This window comes from Vombatus ursinus, unplaced genomic scaffold (genome assembly GCF_900497805.2).
Source record: "Vombatus ursinus unplaced genomic scaffold, bare-nosed wombat genome assembly UNPS02014820.1, whole genome shotgun sequence".
NCBI lineage: Eukaryota > Metazoa > Chordata > Mammalia > Diprotodontia > Vombatidae > Vombatus > Vombatus ursinus.
This window is the reverse complement of record NW_020954598.1, coordinates 26,982,135-27,009,526: the sequence shown is the minus strand read 5'-3', so window position 1 is coordinate 27,009,526 and position 27,392 is coordinate 26,982,135. Positions and strand designations below refer to the sequence as shown.

Genomic DNA, 27,392 nt, shown 5'->3' with positions numbered 1-27,392 from the left:
ACAATTGGAGGTTACAGATAAAATGGAAAGTTGAAAGTTTAATTGACAAAACAGTTGTTTTTTTCTTTAAAAAATAGATAAAACATTAGCTTATGATTTTTTTAAAAGAGGAAAATTAAGTTGCCAAAATAAAAAATTAGCAAGGTGAATTCAGAATAGGGAGAAAATAATTATCAGAAATTACACAATTACATGACAGCCAAACTGAAAATTTAAAAGAAATGGATGCTTAGCTGCTAAAATACAAAATACCAAATTAGTAAAACAAGCAATAGAACTATTACCTCCATCTCAGAAAAATCAAGCAATCCATAATGAAGTACTAGAAACACACACACACACACACACACACACACACACACACACACACACACACCCGATGGATTTATAAGATAATTCAATCAAATTATCTTATAATCGAGCAATGAATATCTGACCCATCAAGGCACTCAAGATTTCTTTTATGACCTTAGGACTAGCTTCTTGGAGTCTCTGCCAGCACAATTAAAAGCTTTGTATGGTCCTATCAAATTGCAAGGACTTTAAACATGGATCCTGTGATGACCTCTAGGTTTCTTGTCCAAGCACTACTAGTCTACCTAAGTTCTGAGAAACTCATCACAAAAAATTCCCCTCAGATCAATGATCATGTCCAACCCTCAAAAACCATCTACTAAGTTGCAAAGGGCTTGTAGTTTGAGTTTTAAGGAGTATCCACACTGACAGAACTAGGGATTCTCAAAGAATAAACATTTTCTAACTTGTACGACAGTTGAATGTGAACTCCCTGAAAGCAGAGACTAGTGTCTCACTTGTGTATTTACGTCCCCTCCCACCCTGCATAGTGCGTGCCACAGCATAGGCACTTATTAATACTTAATTGATAATGTATATGCATGACTCCTTCAGCTAGTCAGTAAACTCGCTGAGAACATAAACTGTCATATTCACTCCTTTATCCCTTCTTTAGCACTGTGCCTTTTTCAAAGTCGTGACTTTATACTTTAATTGTTTGAAATTCAAAAGAAATTCAATGAAATTGAAATGTTTGTTGAATTGAACCAAAGAGAAAGGGAATGGAAAGAGAAAATGAATTTTTGATAATAGAAAAAAAAATTAAACTTAAAAAAGGCATTAAAAACCTAACCAGTTCATATCGTAGATGAACTAAAAGCCTTAGTCTTGAGCCTGTGTTTATGACACTATCGACAACAGCAAAAGAGGAGGAGCTGGGTCCGAATGGGAGCAAGGGGAAAGGAGCCATTCTTAAATTAGAGACATGCAAACACTTGTCTTGTTATAGGTGGGCACAGTCAAGTTTGGACTATTTATGAGAAAAGGGACGACTCTCTCACTTTTGGTGAAAACCGTTTTTATAACTTGGCTTTAAAAGGTTTGGTTTAGCATCTGGTCCTATCCCCTCGTATGTCAAAGACGAGGAAACTGAGGTTCGGGGGAGAGAGCCGTAGCTTAGAAAGGGGCAGGTAGGTCCAAACCCCGATCCTCTGACGCGCGGCCATCCCTAGGCTGCTTCCCCCTTGGGTTGCCCCTTTCCTTCCTTCCCGTTTCCCACCCAAAAAGCAAACGAGACGCCGACACCTCCAGGGCTCCTAGAGCGCAGCCGGAAGCTGCTGTAGAGCCAGGCGATGACCGGCACCTACTTCCGGTCAGCCATTGTTCTTTTTATCCTTCCGTGAATGGCGGAGGTCTTCGTCTTCTGCCCTGCCCTTTCCTCTCCCTCCCCGTCGGGACCCTGGAGGTCGCTCAGTCGCTGTTCCCTGTAAGTGTGGGCCCGGGTCTCAGGGAACGGGGCAGGCTACAGTGAAGGGGAGTCTTCGGCCTGTGCGGCTTCCATCCTGGCCTTCAGGGGGCGGGTCGAACCACTCCCTCCTCCTACCGCCCCCTCCCCCACTGGAGTGGGGTGGGGAGGAACTGAAGGAGGGCGGGGGAGGAGCCACCGCAGGGGCTGCTGGGAGGAGCCACGCTCTAGCTCCTGCCCCACCCCCGCCCCTCTCCCTCTCCCTCTTTGGGGACCCTAGGTGGAGGCTGCCTTGGGCTGGGTGCGGAGGGGTCGACTTTCCCCGTTCTCACGTGTTCACCCCCGGGGACCCCAGAAACCGACGTTGCCCTTCCCGCTGCCTCCGGCCCTTTGTGCGGATCGGAGGGGATCTGTGTAGTGTGTTTTGTAAGGCTTGAAGTCGATTTTACGTAGACGTCAGCTGTCATCATTGTTAACCTGGCCAAAGTAGCTTTACAGAAGTCAATCAGAGACGGGCAAAAAACTGCATTCAAGGAGCTCACGGTCTAACGTAAGAGACAAAATGCGGACAACTGCACAAACGAGCATTATATACGGGATGAATTGGAGATAATCAGCAGAGGGAAGGAGATTAGGATGGGATTTTGGCTGGGACTTTAGGGAAACCAGTGTGGAGATGAGCAGGAAGAATAGGGGAACAGCCATTGAAAACGCCTGGAGATTCTCAGTGAATGGGGGAGGAGCAGGAGAGAGGGAGAGAATTCAGAACTCAAATTTTCCCCGAAATGAATGTTAAAAATAAATAAATAATGAATTTATTTTGAAAAGAAAATGCCTGGAGTCTGGAGTTGACTTGGAACAGCAAGGAGACCAGTGTCACTAGAGGCAGAGTACTTGGAAAGGAGTGGGGTAGAAGAAGACTGGAAAGGTTAGGAGGGGGCCAGGTTGTGAAGGACTTTGAATGCCAAACAGGATTTTATATTTGATTCTGGAGTTGATAGGAAGCCACTGGAGTTTTTTGAGCACAAGGGTGACATGAGCAGGTTATCATCCTTTTAATATCGGCCCCTCCTTTTCTTGACTTCTCTGTTTCAATTCCTGGTATCTCCAGCCTCCTTACACTTTGGGAAGATTAATTTGACAACTGAGTGGAGGATGGATTGGAGTGGGGAGAGATTTGAAGCATTTTCTAAAGTTTGTACTAGAGAGGACCGTTTAATAGATTTCTTGGGCTGTAGAGCCAGAAGGATGTGTTTCTGAGATCACCAAGCTTTAACCCTCTGTGGCAGTGTGCAAGCTAAAGCAATTTTTAAATAATTAAAAACAAACAAAAAAAGACAAACGTGACAGAGTATGGGATCTGGACAACTCCCCCCTTGGATTTTCCCACCAATTTCAGGAGCCCAGCCTCAGATCCTTGGCAGTTTGTCTGAGGCATCAGACTCATCCCAGTATAATCCTTTCAGCTATCCTTTCATTGTGGCCCCTGACCCCAGCCCAACCCTTCATTCTGTTACCTTTGACCCAGTTCCTGAATTTTTCCGTATATTTCAGTCACTGGTGCCTCCACCCAAGACATCTAGCCTACCCCAACCTATCTTGCTTACTTAATTAGCTTACTTGACACTTCTTATTCCCATCTAAATCTTCCCACAATCTTTTTCCCTATAAAAATATCAGTCTTGTCCCTATCAAATTCAAAGAATCACTGGGAATCTCTCCCACTTCAACCTGTGTTTTAAAAAACTTACTACTTGGACTAAAAGAAGGCTTGAGTGGTTGAATTCTTTCAAGGCAGACTCGAGCCCTTTACCCTTGCATTTCAGGGCTCCCAAGAGTCTTACACCTCAACAAATGCATCAGATAAATAACATTTTCTAGTAAGATCAAACTGACAAGGAAGATAAATTGAGAGAAAGGTTTTGAATTTTAATACTGGGTATTTTTGGGTTCCCTGAACCTGGATTCCCCAAATATTTCAGACTGCCTAAGGGAACTCAATTCAGTAGATATTTGTTGAGTGCTACTACTACATGCAAGTAACTGATAGGCTGTGATGAATAAGAAGAGGAAGAGGAGATGACAGGTCTCTGCTTCAAAGAACTTAAATTTCAAAAACAGAAACAAAAAACAAAAACAATACTTGGGGCAGCTAGGTGGCGAAGTGGATAGAGCTCCAGCCTTAGAATCAGGAGGATCTGAGTTCAAATCTGGCCTCAGACACTTGACACTTACTAGCTGTGTGACCCTGGGCAAGTCACTTAACCACCCCCCCCCACCCATTGTCTCACCAAAAAGCAAAAAAACAAAAACAAAGAACTTAAATTTTCTGGGGGACTTATACTTTGTACACAAATAAATGTATAAGGACAGAATATAATAACTATAGGAAACTATAAGGTATAATGAAAATCTAAAAGTAGTAGAGATAATTTTCTGTTGTGGTGAACCTGAGAAATCCTGAGGGAAGAAGTAGCATTTGAGTTTCAATTTGTTTTAATATTTTTAAAATTTATTTACTTTTAGTTTTCAACATTCACTTCCACAAGATTTTGAGTTCCAGATTTTCTCCCCATCTCATTCCTCCCTCCACCCCAAGATGGCATGTATTCTGTATACCCTTCCTCTAATCTACCCTCCCTTCTATCTTCAGCTTCAGTTTGAAGAGTAGTGCTGGGCTTGGCTTGTGGGGGCCTGGGAATGGAGTGAAAAATATTTAGTTAACTCTTATTCTGTGCTAAGCACTAGAAATACAAATAGAAAATTGAGACAGTCCTTACTCTGGAGGACCTTACATTCTAATTCCAGGGGACAGCACCTCAAGGATGCCCAAACTTTCTGTTCAGTTCCTGGCAGATGGAATAGCCAGATGGTACTTATGTTCTGAGATAAAGGATCAGGGCCGTAACTGGGGAAGAGAGTTGGGAATAAGTAGTAAAGGACATGTCAAGAAAATAGACCTTTGAGCAAAGGCAGGGAGGTGAGAATATACATGGTGTACTCAGGTTAATGTCAAATTATGAAGGGCCTTGACTGCCAGACAAGGAATTTGATCTTTTATATTGCAGGTAGTATGGAGTCATGGAAGGTTTTTGAGCAGGGGATCAAATTAATCAGAGCAGATTGGACTTTTTGGAAGAATGTTGAGATTGACAGGTTGAATGTTAGAATGCTAAAGTCTTGGCAGAGGTAAATTCAACAGGAATTGTTAACTGATTGGATGTGGAAGATGAGAATAATTAGTTTAAGATGTGTGAAGTTTGTAGTGATTGGGAGGATAGAGATACTAGTAACTGAAACAGAGAAGTCAAGAGCAAGAGGAGTTGATTTTCAAAGGATGATCTAGATTTTTGTTTTGGATGTATTGGTCAGAGAATTTCCCAGGCCAAGGAAGCAGGTAACTGTAGGATGTGAGGGACAGTGTCTTCTAGAACCTTGGTGTGTGAATATCTACTACACATTATTTTTAGAAGCATAGCACTTTAAATCAATAGCATCTTGTTATGGAAGGAGCACAAGATTTAGAAGAACTGAGTTTGAGTCCCGCTTTAACACGTAGCTATGTTAAACTGCTTAACTTCTCAGTTCATTTTCTCATTTTTAAAGTGGGGATCTACTTCACAAAGCCATGAGGAAAGCATTTTTTATGAGCTGTTTAGCACCATGTAAATGTGAAACATGATTTCTGGTATGATATCTTGTATATGTATAGTACTTTACACTTTCACATGCATTTGTTTCATCTTAGCTTCAGGAAATCCCAGGAGATAGCAAGGACTTCTCTCAGTTACTAACTCCATTTTAGAAATGGGGAAACAAAGTCAGAAAAGTCAAGTAATTTATTCAAAATCCTATACCAGATAATCTGGGAATGGAACCTAGCAGGGTTCTTACCATACTATCTTTTGTGGTAACCCATCTGTCTTTAGAAGTGGCCTCTTAAAGTATCATATAAAAAGTGTGTCAGATAACTTTACCTGAGTATTCTGGGGAAAAATAAAATCATTCCCATCAAGTTTGGAATACTTACTAGAAATAATATATTTTTGTTTGTTTGTTTTTTGTTTTTTTCCCAAGGGGGATATTGCTCAGGAGCTTCCTGCCCTTCTCTAGAAGCCCAGCCTTCTGAACTCTTGAACTTGGCAATCTCCAAGACTGCTGTTGCCCAAAGAATCTCCCTTTTCTGTCTAAAAGGCCAGATTCTAGAGTAATGCTGCCTAGGAAACTGAAATCCTTTCTCCCTCACACCAAATGGTGGGGTCCGAGAACGTCGCACATGAAATCTCTTGAGCAGAGTGAGCAAGCACAAGTCTGTTTCTATGGGAAATAGCATTTCTGCTGCTCCATAGTTTAGACAGGGAAAGTCCATGCTCTAAAATTCTAATGTTCAGCCAAGTAAATAGTGGGGGAAACACATGCATTGCCTTTGTACTTCTGCCCCAAGTCAGCTCTTGTGAGTTTCTGGGGGGGAGGTTAGGGAGAGGAGGAGAGTAGATACAGGCCTTCACACCCCCCACACCCCCCCAGCTCCCCAAGAAAACAAGTGTGTCATGTACAGTCATCCAAGATGTTAGGGATCTCTCCCAGTGTTGAGATAGCTAATTTTGATTTGCAAAGCAGAGGAAAATACCATCCATGCCTTTATCCAACCTGTTGGCTTAAAATGTAATACTGTACAGAACCAGGTGTAAGTCCCTGGGGCAATTCTCTGTAGACCTACCTAGTTGACACTGGAGAGCCATCAGCCATTCAACTCTGTCAAAATTAATCTGATTGTACTGCCATCTAGCCTACATCCCTCCCATCTTTTGCTTAAGCACAGTATGAGATACTTTAACAAAAGCTTTGTTAGCATTTAGGTAAATTATATGTACTTTCAGTGTTCCCCCAATCTACTAGGTCAGTAACCCTGTCAAAAAAGATAATGAAGTCTGGGGCTGATCTGTCCTTGATGAAGCCAACAATGAAGTGTTCTAGAATTTTTTCCAGGAATTAAAATCACATTCACTGGCCTGTGGTTTACAATCTGTTCTTTTCCCTTTGTTGAAAATTCGGGCATTTATCCTTCTCCAGTTCTGTTATCTCTCTCATCCTCTATCATCTTTCAGTGATTCAGTGACCCAGCAGTCACATTGACTAAGTTTTTTTTTTTAAGTCTTCTAATTTTGTATTTTTCAATAAACAAAGCTATCTTCTCCCCACCCCCACTGGAAAAAAAAAAGTATGTATAGTCAAGCAAAGACATCTCCTAGTTCTTCCAGTGCCTGATGGTGTAATTCATGAAATTAGGTATCTTGAATCCATCAAAAGCAGGTATGTGCTTTCTTATCTTGGGTATCAGTTCCTCATTAGCTGTTTTTCCTTTTTTTATTTCTAGTATAAAAGATTCTCCTTGACAAAGAAAACAGAAGTAAAATTATAGTTGAGTAACTCTGCCTTCCCTCTGTTGTCAGTTATCCTGATCTCATCCACTTGAAGTGGTTGTCCTAACCCTTCTTTGATCTTTATTCCCCCTGAATACCTAAGCAAAAACTTTTTCTGTTCTCCTTACTTTTCTGCATAGATGTCATCACTTTGTTATCAGACCTTGCCACACTTTTATATTTGCCCTTTTACTTGTCCTTGCTTTCATCTTCTCCATTTATCTTCTAAAAGTATAAGTTGGATGGTCCAATGACTAACTTTGATAGACTTAGCTGTTCTCAACAGTACAGTGATGTAAGACAATTCCAAAAGATTCATGACAGAAAAAGCTATCCACATCCAGAAAAAGAACTATGGAGTCTGTATGCAGATTGAAGCAGACTATTTTATCCCTCTCTTTTTTCTTTCTTTTTCATGGTTGTTCCTTTTTTTCTGATTCTTCTTTTACAACATCATTAATGTGGAAATATGTTTAATATGATTGTTGCTGCTGTTTGTCCTTCTCAAAGAGGACCATGACCTCAAGGAAGTGATGCCGTGACATTCAGGTGAATTGGATTAAGTGAGGGAGGGCTGTGCAAAATCACCAACTTCACTTTCTCCTCCAGAGCCATTTGAGTCCAGTGGTGAGATATCAATCAGAACAACTGGAGATGGCCCAGGATGTGGTGGGGTACCTTGGCATTTTAAGCTAAGGTCTTTAATGGGTCTCAGTTTGACTGAGGCAGCACCCATTCAGTGTTTAATGCATAATAACAAGAAATGAGGCAAAGAATGGCCTCTTAAAAAATTTGATCTGGAAGGAGAAGACCCTCAGGATTTCTGGCCAAAACAGAAACAATTGTTATGTACATTAGTTCTGAGCCAATCAGGGCCCAAACAGTGACCGAGTAGGGTTTGGCCTGGTACCTATTATTAGCCAATCAGTGAGAGCCAGAGTGATTTTGTTTTGTTTTTTTTTAAATCTTAAAGACCAGCCTTAATATGAATGTACATGTATAGCCTATATCCCATTGCTTGCCATCTTGGGGAGGGGGGCAGGGAGGAAAGGAGAGAGAAAAAAATTTGGAACTCAAAATCTCATAAAAGTGAATGTTGAAAACTATCTTTACCTGCAATTGGAAAAAATAAAATACTGTTAAGTGGGGGAAAATATAAAAAAAAATAATCTTAAGTTGTACCTGTATAACCACATTGATCTGTTTTTTTTTTTTAGGCAGTTGTGGTTAAGTGACTTGCCCAGGGTCACACAACTAGTAAGTGTTAAGTGTTTGGTCTGAGTCTGGATTTGAACTCAGGTCCTCCTGACTTCAGGGCTGGTGCTCTATCCACTGCACCACCTAGCTGCCCCCTCCTGTTTTTCTTCTTTAAAGTTATTTCTTATGTATTCAAATTTGTATTCTCAAGAATTTTGCATTCCTTCTGAGAAGATTTCTGTAGAATTTTAATCCCTGAAATTTTACCTATTCTTCTTCTAAACCCTTTGAAATCTCTTTTCTCCTAGTTTTGGGGTCATGCTGTGCCGGACTTTTCTTTCCTCTATCACAAACTCTGAGGGAGTCAAACCCAATCAGGAGCTGTTGTCTGTCCTCTTAACAAGTTACCACTGGACATGCTTGTGCTCTAAGGAAATAGATAGACTTATCAAATTGAACTCCCTTGATTAATTACCCTACCCCATATGTAGTATATTGTGGAAGAATCAATTAGATGGTTCTGTAATAATTAAGTGAACACAGTTGAGATGTTGTGAATAATGTAGAAAGATGTGCTTTTGCAAGACAAGTGGATTACCCATCGGCAGAGGCTGGATGGCAGGACTGTCCTTTTGTTTTCTAATTTTGCATTCTTTTGGGTTTGTTTTACAGTGTCTTGATTTCTCATAAAGTCACTAGCTTCCAATTGCTCTATTCTAATTTTTAAGGAAATATTGTCTTCAGTAATCTTTTGGACTTCCTTTTCCATTTGGCCAATTTTGCTTTTTAGAGCATTCTTCTCCTCATTGGCTTTTTGAACTTCTTTTGCCATTTGGGTTAGGCTATTTTTAAAGGTGTTATTTTCTTCAGTATTTTTCTGGGTCTCCTTTAGCAAGCTGCTGACTTGTTTGTCATGATTTTCTTGCATTACTCTCAGTTTTTCCTCTACTTCTCTTACTTGCTCCTCAAAATTCCTTTTGAGCTCTTCCAAGGCCTGGGACTGATTCATATTTTTCTTGGAGGCTTTGGATGTAGGAGCTTTGACTTTGTTGTCTTCTTCTGTTTGTATGTTTTGATCTTCTTTGTCACCAAAGTAAGATAATATCTTACTTTTTGCGCTGCTTACTCATGATCCCGGCCAATTACTTGAGTTTTAAACTCTTTGTTAAGGTAAGAGTCTGCTTCCAATGTGGAGAATGTACTGTCCCATGCTTTGGGGGTTTATCCAGCTGTTTTCAGAGATACTTCTAGGGACCTCTAAATTTTCATAAGGGGTGAGGTGTTTCCTCTCCACCACCGCCACAACAAGCTCCACCACCCCAGTACTCTTCCTTGCCCCAGGACCACCCCTCAGAACTGTGACCCAGATCCAAGTACGAGCAAAGCAAGAGATTCCTGCCTCAGCACTGGCAAAGAGATCCTTGCAATCCCCCTCTGATCAGCCACTCGATTCCCCCTCAGTCTGTGGGCTGGAAGCTCAGGAGGCAGCCGCAGCCTGGGGGCAGCTGAGACCTAGCTTCTACCTCTCACTGAAGTCACAGACTTTTCCCACTGACCTTCTAAGTTGTCTTTGGCTTTCATGGGTTGAGAAGTCCGGAAACCACCACAGCTGCCTGTGATTCAGTCCTCCGAGGCCTGCTCCAGTTTCGCTGCCACCTGCGTGCTCTCACACCGCACCGCGCTCCTCTTCCCGCCCGGCACGATATACCTTTCCAATCAACCATCCAGGTTGTCTTGGGCTGGAAATTTGTTTCACTCTATCTTTTTGTGGATTCTGCTGCTTTAGAATTTGTTTAGAGCCATTTTTTTACAGGTATTTGGAGGGGTTTGGGGAAGAGCTCAAGCAAGTCACTGCTTTCACTCCGCCATCTTGGCTTTGCCCCCCATCACTCATGACTGTCCTTTTATAAGGAATGAGCATTGTGAGAGCCAGCATGGCTGAGTGGATAGAGAACTAACTGGTCTTGGAGCCAAGAAGACTGGGGTCATATCCTGTCTCAGACCCTTCCTGCCATTATAAGGGCTCACCACATAATCTCTCTGCACCTCAGTTTTCTCATCTGTAAAATGGGGGAGTTAGACTAACTAGTGTTGTACGGTTTCTTCCAATTCTAGATCCCTGATCTTATGGGAAATATTGTTTTTCCTTCCAGTGAAGATAACTTTGTTAGCCTGGACCTGAACTCTCTGTCACTTGATTATTTCTCAATGTTAACTGTGATTTCTGATATCTCTGTAGGTGAAGTCATCCTGAGCCTGAGATATTCAAGACAGAATTCTGAGACTAGAAGTAGAGGCAGGGACTCTGGTGAGAGGCTGTGATGACTGCAGAGGTGAGGAAAGCCAGGTGTCTGGCCCCTAAGCTCTTGGGCATCCAGAAGAAGAGGGACAAATCCCGGGGACCAGGATCGAGCCTGCAGCAGGACAGCCAGATCAGCTGTGAAGTCTTTCGGCAACACTTTCGGCAGCTGTGTTACCATGACACCTCTGGGCCCCAGGAGGCCCTGAGCCAACTGCGTGACCTTTGTGGACGCTGGTTGAGGCCAGACATGAACACAAAGATGCAGATCCTGGAGCTGCTGGTGCTGGAGCAGTTCATCACCATCCTGCCTGGGGAGATGCGCACCTGGGTGCAGCTGCACCGTCCAGAAAGTGGAGAGGAAGCAGTGGCCATGGTGGAGGACTTCCAGAGACACCTTAATGGACTAGGACAGAAGGTGAGAAGGAGAACCATTCATGGCAGAGTTAGGGTGTAGTCCAGAAATGAGACTACCTTAAAAATGGGAGCCCTTAGTAACCATGGCTTGAAGACATTTTGCCTTCAGGTTTTCTAGAGCAGCTGCATGCCTTAGTCATAAAACCTCTATTTGGGTCCCAGCTCTGTCACTTAGCTGTGTATCCTTGAGCAAGCTACAGCTCATTTTCCTCTCATTCATCTATCTATTTGTGTTGTATTGTATTTTTATTTGTTTTGTTAAACATTTCCTAATTACATTTGTAAACATTTAATTGTTAATTTTTTTTTAATTTTTTTTTGGTTTTTTTTTTTTTTTTGTTTTTGGTTGGGCAATGGGGGTTAAGGGACTTGCCCCGGGTCACACAGCTAGTAAGTGTTATGTGTCTGAGGCTGGATTTGAACTCAGGTCCTTCTGAATCCAGGGCCGGTGCTCTATCCACTGCACCACCTAGCTGCCCCTTAATTGTTCATTTTTTTTAAACTTTTTTTTCAGTTCCAAATTTTCTCCCTCCCTCCATCCTTCCTTCCCACCCCCCACATTGAGAAGGCAAGAAATATGATACCCATTCTACATATGAAGTCATGCAAAACATATTTCCACATTAGCCATTTCCTCTCATTTTTAAAATGAGAGTAGTACTTTTTGTACTATTGAGGTAAGATCAAAGTGGTAAGTGCCTAAAACTCTTCATAATATAAGCAGTAGTTATTATTATGCATAGGAAATGGTTCTTGTAGTAGCTGACATTTCTAGACTCATAGCTACAGAAGCATCATACAGCCAATTTAGCTTAGATATGGTAATTTCCAAAGTAGGAGATTTCACAATCTGTCTGGAAATGGATGTCTGCCTTTATCCAACACAGGTCTGGATGACAAGAGATAGTGCCACCACCATACATTTGGATGGGAATTTATTTTCACTGAAGATAATGTGTTGTTTTGAAAAGAATTGTGATATTAATTAAAAACATTTGGGTTCTTGTCTGTGCTATTAACAGTTACTAGCTGTGTAACCTTTAATAAGTCACTTAATGACTCTGAGTCTCCATTTTTTTTTAAATCTGTAAAATGGCAGTAATCTTAGGACCTCTCAGGACTTATAGCTAGGAGGAATTTTAAGAATTATCTATTCCAAGGGGCAGCTAGGTGGCACAGTGTATAGAGCACCGGCCCTGGAGTCCAGAGGACCTGAGTTCAAATCCGACCTCAGACCAAACACTTGACACTTACTAGCTGTGTGACCCTGGGCAAGTCACTTAACCCCAATTGCCTAAAAAAAAAAAAAAGTTATCTATTCCAAGTCTTTCATGCTATAGATGAGGAAACCAAAGCTCAGAAAGATTATGAGTCATGAGGATAGTGACTGGTAAGGCTTGAAGTACTACAAAAATACTACCTATTTGCAATCTTATTTTGTTCTCACCAAAACACTGTGAGGTGGACAGGAGTAATATATTACCTCTATTTTGTAGAAGTAACTGGGAGTCAGGTCCCAAGACTCATTAGTGGCTAAAACTAGGGACTGATGTTAACATCTGACCTTTATATAGCGCTTTAAAGTTTGGAAAGTGCTTTATAAACATTAGCTCATTTGAGATTCAGTTTTAATTTATATGGGGGGAAAAGGATCAAAGAAGGGACAGGATATATGTTTGGGGTGGACTGATAGTAGGCAGACACATCGCCTCATCTTTCTTATTCCACTTGTTTTCTCTGTGAAGGAGAATGATCTTTGCACTAGACATGACAAAACAAAAATGGTTGGCAAAGAGTTGATGCCCAAGATAAGTAAGGACACAGTAAGAAATCATCCATTTGCCCTTGATGAATTCTAACCTTGCTGAATTCAAGCTGAACAGTGTCCTTGGACACTGAAAGAACTGGCAGATGTGATTGCTAAGCCACTGTCAGTAATATTTGAAAGATTATGGACAATGGGAGACACACCACAAGGTTGGAGAAGGGAAAGTGTCCTCATTTTTCAAAAGGGAAGCAAACAGACTTCGTAGTATAGGTCAGTGAGCTTGACTTTGACTCCTGGGAAAATTCTAGAATGAATCATTAAGTCCTGATCATTGGCAGACATCTATAAAGAAGGGTGGTCATTTCAGAGAGCTAACTGGCATGATTTTATCCAGAACTGGTTGTTCTAGACTCATCTCATTTCCTTTTTTGACCAAATTACAAAACTAGTAGATGAGGATATGCTGTGCATGTCTGAGCTGGATTTTATTCAGGCTTTTGATAACTATCTCATCCTGTTCTTGTGGAGGGGCCAGTTAGTATGAATAATGAATCCCCTGAAGTGTTCACATGGATTCTGATTTGCACTATGATGTTATGATTATGTAAAATATGGTATTTGGTTCTAGCCCAATGGAAGTATGCAGTGTGAATTTGAGTGATGCCGTCACTTCAAGGGGTTCATTATTCCTGCTAAACACAGCACCTAGCAGTAGTAGATGATGATGCAATTTGATCATTTCAGAGCTGGTTGGATGGCTGGCCTCAGACTAGTTTGTTATAGTTAATTGTCATCATGGCAGGAGGTCTTCACTGAAATACCCCAGCACATGACCCTGTGCTCTTTGACATTTTAATTAATGACTTGGATACAGCCATAGGAGGCTTATCAAGTTTGCTGATGATGCAAAAGCTAAGAAAGATAGATGACACCAAGTGGCAGAGTTAGGATCCAGAAAGATCGTGACAGGCTAGAACACTGGGCTGAATCTCATGGGAATTCAGTGAGGATATTGTGAAGTCTTGCGTGTGAATACAGATGTTAAATTTCACAAATACTCGGTTGAGGAGACATAGTTAGAAGTTATTCTGAAAAAAGATCTATGGATTTGAGTGGACTTGAAGCTGTGGCAGCCAGAATTCTGGACTTGGTTAAATGAGGCCTAGCCTCCAGGAAAAGAGAGCTGGCAGTCCACTGGATTCTGACCTCCATCAGACTTCATCTCCTTTCTTGGGTTCAGGTTTGGATCTGTTGATATTCTAGGGAGTTTCCAGAGAAGAGCAGTGAGCCCAGAGGAGCAGAGGGCCACTAGGAGGGCCTCCCCAGGAGGGGTGAATTGGTTCAGGGCCAACGCATGTCCTAGGAGAATCAGTTGGAGGCAATGGAGATGATTAGCCTGGGGAAGAGAAGACTCAAGATTACATGGCATGCTGGACTTAGAGCCAGGAGGACCTGGTTTAAAATCCTGCCTCTGATACTAGCTGCATGACCATGAGCAGGGCACTTTAACATTTTAATCTTGGTTTCCTCATCTGTAAACTTAGGGGCAGATAGGAAGAGCAGTGGCTAGAGCACCAGGCCTGGAGTCAGAACTCCTGAGTGTGAAGCTGACCGTAGACACTTCTTAGCTGTGTGACCCTGGGCAAGTCACTTCACTTCTGTTTACCTCAGTTTCCTGGTCTGTAAAATGGAGGTAATCATAGCACCTACCTCCCAGGGTTGTCATGAGGATCAAATGAGATGATAATTGTAAAGTGCTTAGTATCTGGCACATAGTAAGTGCTATATAAGTGTTAGCCATTGTTATTATCATTATATGGTGTCTCTTCCATCCCCAGATCTGTGATCTTTGGACAGTGTAGCCATCTTCAGGTATTTGAAAAGATGTCATAGAGAAGGCATCAGACTTTTTCTGTCTAGCCCCAGAGGGTAGAACCAGGGACCATGGGGGGAAGTTTGGTGCCAGAAGAAATCTCCTGACAATTAGCTGTCCAAAAATGGAACAGAGGCAGAGGCTGGGTGACTGCTTGTTGGGTGTGCTCTCGTTGGGATTCCTTTCATGGATGTGTTGAGCTTGATTTCTGCTGAGGTCCCTTTGAGTTCTTAGATTCGATGTGGCGTGAGTAATTCTGTGAAGAGAGTTACTAAGGAATTGTCGCTATTTTGCAGACCAAGAAACTGAGGTCCAAAGAAATTAAGTGAATGTCAGGGGGGAAATGTGGGAGTAGGTCTTCCTGACTCTAAAGACCAGTGCTCACTGGGCCACATTATTGCTAGAAACTAGAGTTTCTGACTCCCACACGAGATATTTTTCCATTCTAGAAAACCAATATGTGATATATTCTTAACTCACCAATTCAAAGATTTGTTAAAACATTAAAACAATTTTTTGAAATATTGCCTAGTTGTTCAAATAGAGTTAGTTTAGTTTAGAAGGATGGATATGTCCCTTCCTTCCTCCCATTTTTTGTCAGCAACAAGCACTCTCTTTTGTTATTTGCAAAAAGTTTTCCCAAACATGTTTCTTCTTGTTCATTTGTTTCCAGTCATTCTGAGTCTTCGTGACCCCATTTAGGGTTTTCTTGGCAGAGAAACTAGAGTGGTTTGCTTTTCATTCTCTAGCTTATTTTAAAGATGAGGAATGGAGGCAAACAGGGTTAAGTGACTTGCCCAGGGTCACACAACCAGTAAGTGTCCGAGGAAGTGTTTGAACTCAGGTCTTTCTGACCCCAGGCCTGGTGCTCTTTCCACTGTACCACCAAACATATACAGTGATGTGATTGGAGCAAAGCTCCAGGGAGCAACTAGATCCAGAGAATAGAGTAAGAAGATAGAACAAAGTGTTTAGTTTTTTTTGTATCTGATTATACAGTAAATATGTGGTAGAGAAGAGATCAGATAGACAAGCACCCACACATGTACATGTAATAATGAAATTTGATCAGTTCGGACTGGTTTGATGGCTGGCCTCAGAGTAGTTGGTCATGGTTTGGTGTCATCATGGCACTTTGACTTGCCTGCCCACAAATGGCCCATTCAGGCATCTGTCAGGAGTCCAGTTGCCTTCTCTGAATGCCTGGACCCCTCTTGTTAAATAACTCTACATGACGCTGATCTTCTCCTGTGTATTATCTCTTCCACAACCACTTAGAATGTCCACCAGCAGATGTGCCCCACACCCCCTCCCTCCTTCCTGGTGATGTAGGACATTAGCAAGGAGTTGAGCCCTGAAATAATACTTAGAGCATCAAGAACTTACTGTTTCAGGAATTGGTGACATTTGAGGATGTGTCAGTGGACTTTGCCAAGAAGGAATGGAAGAGTTCAGCGCCTGCTCAGAGGGCCTTCTTTCGAGATTTGATGCTGGAGAATTATCGGGATGTAGTATCACTGGGTAATGATTCTATTGGCTCACTTTAAAATCTTTATTTTGGGGCTTTTTCTTGCTTCATGCCTGTTGCTAAATAAAGAGGTTCTGTCAATGCTACTAAGGGTTAATAGGAATCAGACAGTTCTAAACCTCTATTTCCAAGGTTTTTCAGGTCTATAGGGAAATAATATCCCAGGAAATTATTTCTTAAAGCTTTCTGTATGTGAAAGTTTATTGATCCTTTGGCAGCTTTACTTTATACATCAGTGGTTTGACATTCTCTGCCCTCATCCCTTGCTAAAGACCTCATTAGGGTACCCTTTCTCAGCTTTTCTAAGCTAAGTATTTGCCCCTAGAATAGTTTGCTATTGATTTTTTCCTACCTAACTAGGAAGGAGAGAATAAAATAAGCCAATTTTGAATCTGTTTTTGAATCACTGGATTCTGCCTCAGTCTTCTTGGTTTCCAAGTCCCCTGTCTGAGGGTCATCCACTTCCCTCTTGTTTTCTCTGGGCATTTAATTGCCTTCGCTATATGTTCTTTCCAGACATAGGGCTTAAATGGATATCTATGACTCGACTCATTATTCAGTCACATTTTCTTCTGCACAAGCAGGATTTCCGTTTTCAAAACCTACAGGGATCTCCCGGAGAGAGGAAGAACCATGGGGCCTAAGTCGTCAGGGACCTCTGGACTTGGAAGGTGGCAAAAGCACCTGTACAGGTAAGTGAGGGAGGACTCTCCTATTCTTACTCCTTTATATCTTCAGATTTACTTAGTTATTGAATTTTTTATTTTTCTGGATCAGATGTGCTTTCATTAGCATAAAGAACTCCCATTTAGGAAACTCTCTACTAATCCTAGTTAATACCTTCTTTGCTCAGAGTCTTTGAGAGTTGCCTGTGGCGCTGAGAGATTGTGGTTTGTTCGCTCCCACATGGTCAGTAGGTGTCAGAAGTAAGACTTGGAGCCAGATGTTATTGACTCAGAAACCAGCTGTGTGCATCCACAGTGCTTGGCTGCCTCTTATAAACTTAACCAGCAACAAAGACAGATAAATAAATAAGTGTGTGTGTAAAATTAGGCATAAAACTGTTTATGCGACCCTCTGCACTTGACAAAGTAGATTTGAATTAACAATCAAAAATGAGTCTGGTGTCTTTTTGAAAGTCAATCTCAAATTCAGGTATTTTTTGGTGCAGTGAGTGTGCCCACGTGAGACACACACACATAATGATACCTTTGCCTAGCAGATAGAGCTGACTTTGGAGTTAGAAAAGGAAGCCTTGGCTCAGACTGTGCCTAGGGTTAGGCTGAGTATAAGGCCATCAGGGATGGAGAGCCTGCTTCAGAGTCATGAGGACCTGAGTTCAAGGCACGTACTCTTTGGACACATACTGACTGTGGCCTTGTCAAGACTTTTAACCATTATCTAATATCTAAATTATTCATTATCTATTATCTAAATATCTCTATAGAGATAGATATGGGAATTCAGAACTACTCTAATGATTTTGCTTTTTTTGCTTTGCATCCCTTAATATAGATCTGTGTTTCCTTTTCTGCTTCATATGTATCATTTTTATGACACTTTAATATTCTGTTATATTAATGCACCATAACTTATTCAGCCATTACCCATTTAGTACATTTAAGTTGTTTCTAAGTTTTTACTATTACACGTAAGGAAGTTGTAAATATTTTTTTACAGATAGATCCTTTCTATGCTGTCTCTTCCCCTTTTGCTGCACCACATAGAATTTTATGATTTTTTTCTGTTTTCTGCTGTAATGGCTGCTGTCTTCATTTGTTAAAATGTTGAAAATACATTATTGAGAAATGTCATAACCCATAAAATCTTAGAATCTGTCAACTGGGAGATAGTTTGGCCAAGTGGGATGAGTAGCTAACTTGGAGTTAGACCTGATTTCAGCTGTGTTTCTTTTTTTTTTCTTTTTTTTATCAATTTATTATCTTTTTTTAATCAATTTATTTTGATTTATCAGTAATCACTTCCATGTGTTTTTGAGTTTAAAATTTTTCTCCCCCTTCCTCCCCAACACCCTCCCCAAGACGGTGCACAATCTGATATAGGCTATACATTTATATTCATATTAAACATATTTTCACATTAGTGATATTGTAAGTAAAAATTAAAACCAATAGGAGGAACCATCAGAAAGGGGAAACAAAACTCAACAGAAGAGAAAAAAAAATAGCAATTCAACTTCCATAGTTCTTTCTTTGGATGTGGAGAGCATTTTCCATCACAAGGCCTCTGGAAATGTCTCAGATCCTTGTATTGCCAGGAAGGGTCAAGTTTATCAATATTAGTCATCACACAACGTGGCTGTTATTGTATACAACGTTCTCTTGGTTCTGCTCACTTCACTCAGCATCAGACCATACAAGTCTTTCCAGGTTTTTCTGAAGTCAGCCTGTTCATCATTTCTTATAGCACAATAGTATTCCATCACATTCATATACCACAACTTGCTCAGCCATTCCCCAATTGATGGGCATCCTTTCATTCTTTGCCAACACGAAAAGAGCTGCTATGAATATTTTTGTACTTGTAGGTCTTTTTCCTGTTTGTATGATCTCTTTGGGATATAGCCCTAGAAGTGCTATTGCTGGGTCAAAGGGTATGCACATTTTGATAGCCCTTTGGGCATAGTTCCAAATTGCTCTCCAAAATGGTTGGATCATTTCACAACTCCACCAGCAATGCATTAGTGTTCCAATTTTCCCACATCTCCGACATTCATCATTTTCCTGTTTTGCCATGTTGGCCAATCTGATAGGTGTGATGTGGTACCTCAGAGTTGTTTTGATTTGTATTTCTCTAACCAAGAGTGATTTAGAGCATTTTTTCATATGACTGTAGATGGCTTTAATTTCTTCATCTGAGAACTATCTGTTCATATCCTTTGACCATTTATCAATTGGGGAATGGCTTGTATTCTTATAAATTTGACTTAATTCTCTATATATTTTAGAAATGAGGCCTTTATCAGAGAGATTGGCTGTAAAAATTCTTTCCCAATTTTCTACCTTCCTTCTAATCTTAGTTGCATTGGCTTTGTTTGTACAAAAACTTTTCAATTTAATGTAATCAGAATTATCCCATTTTGCTTTTCGTAATGTTCTGTATCTCCTGTTTGGTTATGAATTCTTCTGTTCTCCATAAATCTGATAGGTAAACTATTCCTTGCTCTCCCAATTTGCTTATAGTATCAGCCTTTATATCTAAATCATGAACCCATTTTGACTTTATTTTGGTAAATAGTGTGAGATTTTGGTCTATGCCTAGTTTCTGCCATACTCTTTTCCAGTTTTCCCAGTAGTTTTTTTCAAAGAGTGGGTTCTTAATCCCAGAAGCTGGGGTCTTTGGGTTTATCAAATAATAAATTACTATAGTCATTGACTACTATGTCTTGCATATTTAACCTCTTCCACTGATCCACCACTCTATTTCTTAGCCAGTACCAAGCAGTTTTGATGATTGCTGCTTTATAATACAATTTAAGATCTGAAATGTCTAGGCTACCTTCCCCTGCATTTCTTTTCATTAGTTCCCTTGATATTCTGGACCTTTTGTTCTTCCAAATGAATCTTGGTATTATTTTTTCTAACTCTATAAAATAATTTTTTTGGTAGTTTGATTGGTATGGCACTGAATAAGTACATTAGCTTAGGTAGAATTGTCATTTTTATTATATTAGCTAGGCCTACCCATGAGCAACTGATGTTTTTCCAATTATTTAGATCTGACTTTGTGTGAAGAGTGTTTTGTAATTGTTCATAGAGTTCCTGGGTTTGTTTCGGGAGGTAGACTCCTAAATATTTTATAATGTCTTCTGTAAGTTTAAATGGAATTTCTCTTTCTATCTCTTGCTGTTGGCCAGCTGTGTTTCTTAGGCAAGCTAATCTCCGTAGGCCTCAGGCTGCCCATCTGTAAAATGAAGGTAGAGGAGTATATGATTTCTAAGGTCTCTTCTGCCTCTAAATCCTATGGCCCTCCCTTTTATATTTCCCAAATAGTCTCTATTTGAACACCCTTAGTGAAGGGCATTTCATTACCTGTTAAGGGAGCTCATTCCATAAAGCCCTCAGGTGAGAGGTGGATGTGAGAGTCAAATGAGATAATATTTGTAAAATGCTTAACATAGTGCCTGGCACATAGTAGGCACTATATCATTGCTAGCTATTAATATTATTTTTACTATTATTATTATCAACACCATCATTATGTGAACACGATATTTAATGGAAATATCCCCACACCTCCTACCCTAGTGTTGACCATCTTTTCTTATTATTCTAGTCTAGTTGCATTGAGTTTGTTTGTGGACAAAGTTTTTGATTCTAATTCTTTTCTGTTACATCACACTCTGTTGCATCATGCTCTGTATCTAATCCCTGTAGCTTCCTCTGCCCCACCATTGTTAACTGTCTACACCTGTTGCTGGCAGTACTGTCCATTTGTGAACAAATTGCAGCTCTATTTTGCATTGTTTCTGCTGGGTCATCTCATTCTCTACCCACATCATCGATATAAATCCTCTTTTCAGATCTATGGAATTCATGAGTTCCTAGAGCACTTCAGTATTATATGATATGATTCTGTTCCTGTTGCCAGAATGTAAATGGTGACAGTTGCATTTTCTATTTTTCAGAAGGTGGTAATGTTACTGAGAATGAGGAGACCACTTCAAAGCAAGAAATTTTTGGTGAATCACAATCACATAGTAGTTCATCAGAAGGTCTCCAGACAGATGTTTTCCAGGCATCTAAAGCTGGAGAAGCCTGTGAAAGGGAAAGCATTTTAGAGCAGCAACAAAGAGCACTCCCAGAGGAAGAAGTTAGGAGAATTGATGGTGATTTTATGGAAGTGATAGTGCAGAATAAGAAAATCCCTGTTGAAGAGAGAGATGAGAAATGTAAAGACTTCTGGAAAAGTTTTAGTCTTGTCTCAAGCACTGTTACACAGGAGAAAATTCCAAGGGGACAGAAATCTTATCAGTGTAATGAATGTGGCAAATACTTCAATAGGAGCTCACACCTTATTGGACATCAGAGAATTCATACTGGAGAGAAACCTTATGAATGTAATGAATGTGGGAAAAGCTTCAGACAGACTTCTCAGCTTATTGTACATCTGAGAATCCACACAGGTGAGAAACCCTATGAATGTAATGAGTGTGGAAAAGCTTACCGTCACAGCTCACATCTTATTCATCACCAGAGACTCCACAATGGTGAAAAACCTTATAAATGTAATGAATGTGTGAAAGCCTTCACTCAGAGCTCTCAACTTATTGATCATCAGAGAATCCATACTGGTGAGAAACCGTATGAGTGTAACATGTGTGGTGAAGCCTTTAGTCGGAGTAAAAGCCTTATTCGACATCAGATCCTTCACACTGGGGAGAAACCTTATAAGTGTAATGAATGTGGGAAAGCCTTCTGTTCTAATAGGAATCTTATTGATCATCAGAGAACTCACACTGGGGAGAAACCTTATCAGTGTAATGAGTGTGGCAAGGCCTTTAGCAGGAGCAAATGCCTTATTAGACATCAGAGCCTCCATACTGGGGAAAAACCTTACAAATGCAATGAGTGTGGGAAGACCTTCAGTCAAGGTTCTCAACTTATTGACCATGAGAGAATTCACACTGGAGAGAAACCTTTTGCATGTAGTGAGTGTGGCAAGGCATTTAGCCTGAGCAAGAGCCTTATTCGACATCAGAGACTTCATACTGGAGAGAGACCTTATAAATGCAATGATTGTGGAAAATCCTTCAATCAGAACTCACACCTTATTATACATCAGAGAATTCATACTGGAGAGAAACCCTATGAATGTAATGAATGTGGGAAGGTCTTCAGTTATAGCTCAAGTCTTTTGGTACATAAGAGAACTCACACTGGTGAGAAGCCTTATGAATGTCATGATTGTGGAAAAGCTTTTAGTGACAGCTCACAACTAATTGTACATCAGAGAATCCACACTGGGGAGAAACCCTATGAATGTAAGGAATGTGGGAAAGCCTTCAGTCAGCGTTCAACTTTTAACCATCATCAGAGAATTCACTCTGGAGAGAAACACTCACCTTTAATCCACTCAGTCTTTTAGATTGTGATACTAATAATGGAGAACAACAGAAAATTTCATTTTTATAAGAAAAAACCTCACCTTTGTTTTCAGATGAAAACCCTCATCCTATTTTATCCAAAATCTTAAATATGTTTGCTTTAGTTTCACTGAGAGATCAGGTGTGAGAATGTGGATGTTTTGGTCACACTAGTAGAAAATGGACAACACTTTAACTTTATCACTCATGATTTGCTATGTAAATATCTCAAATCCATTCTTTGTTTCTGTTTTATCTCCCCAAGCACATTTTAAGCTCTGCAAGGCAAATCTCCCTTTATTCAGATTGCTGTCTTTTACTGCCTACATTCAACCACTTGTTTGATTTACTTTGCTGTGTCTCTTGGCTACATGTCTGTTTCTTTCCATTTCTCCACTATTCTAGGCCAAACACTTAGTATATTTAATTAAACTTTATTAGAGTGGGTGGTCCCTCCAGGTGGGCCTATATCCTGTATCGGACAGGGAGCTGCCCATGTTTTGGGATGGTATCTCCTTTCCTTCCTTCCCTCAAATACTTACTTTTCCTCTTTTTATTCCATGCTGTTCAGGTTCTATAAAATGGAGCCCCAAACCTATATTCTGGTAGAAACATTCTCCATTTCCTTTCTCAGACTGATTGGTTTTCAGTTTTTTTAAGAGTGTGCTTCATTTTTGTGTTACTACGTCAAAGATCTCTGATTTTGTCTGTGACGCCCACAGATTGCAACTTAACCTGAAATTTAATAGATATCTTAGAGAATTTTGCAATGATCAGAGAGATTAAGTGACTTGCCCAAGAACACACAGTGTCAAGAGGCAGGATTTGAATCAGGATTTACTGACCCCAAGTCCAGCACTACCATGCTTGTCATTTGACTCGACAAATGTTGATAATTTGCCATGTAATTAATTATATTTTTTACCCCAGATGGAGTGTAGGTTTTTCGATGGCAGGGACTACCCCTTTCCCACCATATTTAAGCAACAACTGACGATAAAGGTCCTCAATAAATATTTTAATATTAATATATGATATAACTAATAGTGTGATTATCCACTGGTGGGCTCCACATCTGCATTAGACTGGGAGCTTTCTGAGGGTGAATGATGTTTCCTCTTTTCTCTCCAAGGATGTGTTCATGTGTGGAGTGGTCACAAGTGATAGACTGGCCTTTATGGTAAAGAAACTTATCTTATTTTTTTATTCTTACTATTATTTTTTAAAATTTATTTACCTTATTTTATAGAGCACTTTGGATATTCTGTGTCATTGTTTCATTTTTCTAATCTCAGGCACTTAATAATGATAGTTGAATTGATTAGATAAAACATGGGCCTTCTTTTCATGGAGCTTATAGATTTGTAGAGGGATAAGAGACATAGAACTAAATAACCAATACTCCATGAATAGTGCTCTAGAGAATGGGACAGAATTGTTTTAGCCAGAGGGGTCAGACTGACCAGCCAGGCCTGCGAAATTCCCAGGTGCTTCAGAATCAAATTAAAATATATTTAGGAAGGGTTTAAGACAACAAATAAAAATACACCCTAATGGTAACAAGTGGCTTTCTAAGTGAGTATGTGGCTCACAGACGGGGATCCAGTTCCATTTAGCTTTGACACCACTGCTTTAGACAGTAGCAAAGTCAATTAAATTTACCTTTACAGGTAATTAAGCTTAAAGATCTTTATCTTGTGGATAACTAGTATTTTTCAGATATTCTGTCTTCTGTTTTTGTCAATGACTCCTGTTACAAGCTAAGCAGATGCTGATCCTGGTTTTACTTTCTCCTCTTCTTCATTATTCTGTATTTCTTCACATAGATTTTCTTCTCGCTCAGGGAAATAGGTGGTATTTTTCTGCTGTTCCCATGGCAATGTTTTCTGCTCATGTGGTTCTGTGGGCTTGTCTGTCTGCCTAGTTGGATACAGATAACATTTATGAACAGATCAAGTTAGAGCAGAGACAAAACCCTTTGTCTTCATCATTTCTGTGCAGTTGTTGCCACTCTGAAAGGCTTAAGGAGAACAGTTATTTTGCATATTGAGACTTTATATTGCCAATGTGAGAATTTGTTGTGCTTGACTTATACCTGTTTGTATTGGGATCTATTTTTCTTGCTTTCTCGATGTAGGGAGAGGGGGAAGGTGAGGAGAGAATATGTTGTTTCATAACCACTGCTGAGTGCTTTTAGTTTCTGCCTTACTGTGATGGCTGAGAGTATGGATGGACAGATATCAAACAGGTCTGGACTCAATAGAACATAAGAGCGAAGCTTTCACCAAATGGTGGTACCCCTTGATTGGCAGTCATACCACTTTTTATCCATGGCATTTGTTGCCAAAATAGAATACACACTAAAACCTTCTCTTCCTTAAAGTTTATTTCATTTTACCCTAGAAAGCAAAACAAAGCAGTGGGTAAATGTTGCAAAGTGTCAGATTTTGGATCAGAATTGATGTCAGGAAAAGCTTCCTAACAAAGTTATCCTAAAGTGTAATTAGAAGGAGGTTCTCCCCTTTTGGAGATATTCAAATGGAGACTGGAAACCCATTTGTTGAGTATGTTGTAGTAGTTCATTTGCAACGAAATCAAAAGGTTGTTTTTGTCCTACCTTCCTCCCTCTATCCTAACTGCCCCCCCCATGGCCTTATCTAAGTTACATCATTATGGTTAGTGACCCATATTTTCTGAACCTAAAATGAGGTCCATCACCTGTGTCTGCAGTAAATTTGGAAGTCATGTTAGCTCAATATTTTTGGAATCATTGCCACCTCCAAGCATCAACATACATATCTCTGGATGTAGAGACTAGTACACCCACATTTTTGTGAGGAATTTGTTGTCCAGTCTGTGACTCTACTTACTTTGTGACTCTATCTTAATGTCTGCCTTAAATCAGAACTCAGAAAAAACCAGTATCAACGCCTGCTATGTCCATTTACTTCTATACTTCTATATAAGGTATTTCATTTGTAGAATGTTACAGGCTCACTCCCACATGGATACAAAATGATGCCCAGTCCTCCTGCAGCAGTAGTAAGGGCCCCAAAAGGGAGCAGAAGGTCATACAACAGATTCTTGGGAGTTGCTGCTCTTTAACCCATTACTCCTGATCCTGCCTTTCTGGGGAACGTTCTCTACACGGTAGCTTTGCTAACTGTATGAAGACTGCTAGTGTCGCAAAGGCTTATAGATTTTGAGCTTCACATCACCCCCCCAAGCCCCTTTTATTTTTACCACTTTATCTTGCTTCTCACTGAGTGATATCATCATTAAGACTCAATTGCAACAAACGTAATCCCAGAATATATTTGGGTCCCAGAAACACATTTATTCAGCTGTCTGAATTTGGGTTAATCTGGGTGTCTACAAGGCAATTTCATTATTTAAAGAACTTGATTTTTTTTTCCTCTCTGCCTTTATAAAACTGAATCAGAAGTAATCAAGTATCCTTTTAATTAACCTGAAGTAGTATTGTATATTCAAGAGGATCAAAAAAAAAAATCAGGTTCAAGTGTCAACTGTGCACTTGCACCCTTCTAAGATAAAATGTTTTATCTTAGAATGAACAAGTTCTATTCCCAACCTTTAATAAGGACTTCTTCCAAGTATAAAGATAAAGTCATTCCATTTTTATAATAAATTATTTTATTTTGGGTAATTCACATTCAAGCAACAGACAATTTATAAACTATTTTATTTTGGGTAATTCACATTCAACTAACAGACAATTTATAAACTATCAGGCCAAATGCCTGATGGCTATCAAAATACCCCATTTCTATTACAAGATACCTGTAAGTCCAGGCCAATAGCCTAAAATAAATTTTTGATCTTTTAATACCTTTTAAGGACTGCCAATTTAAAATATGCTCTGTAAATAATCTCCTAAGGCTTCTGGGCCAATTATTCTGTGTATTAAGTTCCTAAAATGTACCAGCTCTAATCAGGGATACCAACAGAAAAGCTCAACAATCTCCAATAGATGGTGCATTCCCCTCAAAAGTACTGCTACTTTATAATTCAGTAATGCCTTAATAGGTTATTGCTGTAACACAAGGCTTGTAGAGATTTTTAACTCCTAGTTGTTAGCTAATTACAGATTTTATGTCATCTATATTGGTTCTCTCATTTTCTCCAAATTTGACAAGTTATACTGGTTAAAATTGTTTTCATGGGGCAAGTGAAACACCCTTAACCACTATTATCCCTGTAAAGTCCATTTTAGGGGAATAAGATCTGGCTTAGAAAACAGCAAAACACTCCAGTAGCCAGTAACTTAAGGCAAAACTCAACAGATGTAAAACAAATCTCACCTAAAAAACAAAAAGCATATGGTTCAGTATATCTTGCTCCCTTTTAATATACGAGAATAGCTAAGCCAATTACTTCAAATTAGTTGTTTTCCACATGTTTTGTCTCCAGTCATTGTACAAAGACTATTGACAGTGCCCAGTTTACCAACACCATGGAATAGGATTCTATGTTATAGGTCAGAACCCTCCACTCCTTTATGCCACACACAGCTAGGAGAATCATCTACCCAGGGTATCAAATTGGATTACTGATGTTAAAAGGTGGTATCGATGACACAGCATCAAAGTAATACACAGTCTGACACAGGGTATGCAAGATAGATAAAACCACCTAATAATGTGAAACAACTCCAAGGCTTCAAATTGCTACCATATCTCCATCGGAAGTGCTTTTATAGACTGCTATGCCATGTTCATACCTTTTTAGGTCCTGACAAAAGCCCATTCAAGGGTAAGATGGAAAGAACATGTCATCTTCCACAAACCCACAGGTGGAAAGCTCCCAAACCAACACCTCTTAAGAGGGTTAACACTTGTGAATCTGCAAGAGAAAAAATGCCTGTTACCACACCTGAAGTGGTTCCTAGACTTGTTTCTGGAAGTGAAAACTAAAGAGCAAGAGGAAAACCAATAAACTAACAAAAAATAAAGGTGAAAAAGTGGTCTGGAGACATTAGACATTATTACTGCCCAGTAAAAG

General features: G+C 40.0%; 1 protein-coding gene across 4 annotated transcripts; it reads left to right on the top strand.

Annotated features, from left to right (window-relative positions):
• The first annotated feature begins 1,406 nt into the window (after positions 1 to 1,406).
• LOC114024095 (zinc finger protein 852-like) lies at positions 1,407 to 25,780 on the top strand. Of its 4 annotated transcripts, none has more exons than XM_027836951.1 (5): positions 1,407 to 1,780; positions 10,619 to 11,096; positions 16,131 to 16,257; positions 16,846 to 16,956; positions 20,913 to 25,780. In XM_027836951.1, the coding sequence occupies exons 2-5, from the start codon at positions 10,701 to 10,703 to the stop codon at positions 22,370 to 22,372; spliced, it is 2,094 nt and encodes a 697-aa protein (XP_027692752.1). In that variant the 5' UTR covers positions 1,407 to 1,780; positions 10,619 to 10,700; the 3' UTR covers positions 22,373 to 25,780. The 4 variants fall into 4 exon arrangements, with proteins under 4 accessions (XP_027692752.1, XP_027692755.1, XP_027692754.1 ...); XM_027836954.1 differs by having other exon boundaries at positions 1,408 to 1,780; positions 16,873 to 16,956; XM_027836953.1 differs by having other exon boundaries at positions 1,408 to 1,780; positions 16,849 to 16,956.
• The last annotated feature ends 1,612 nt before the right edge of the window (positions 25,781 to 27,392 follow it).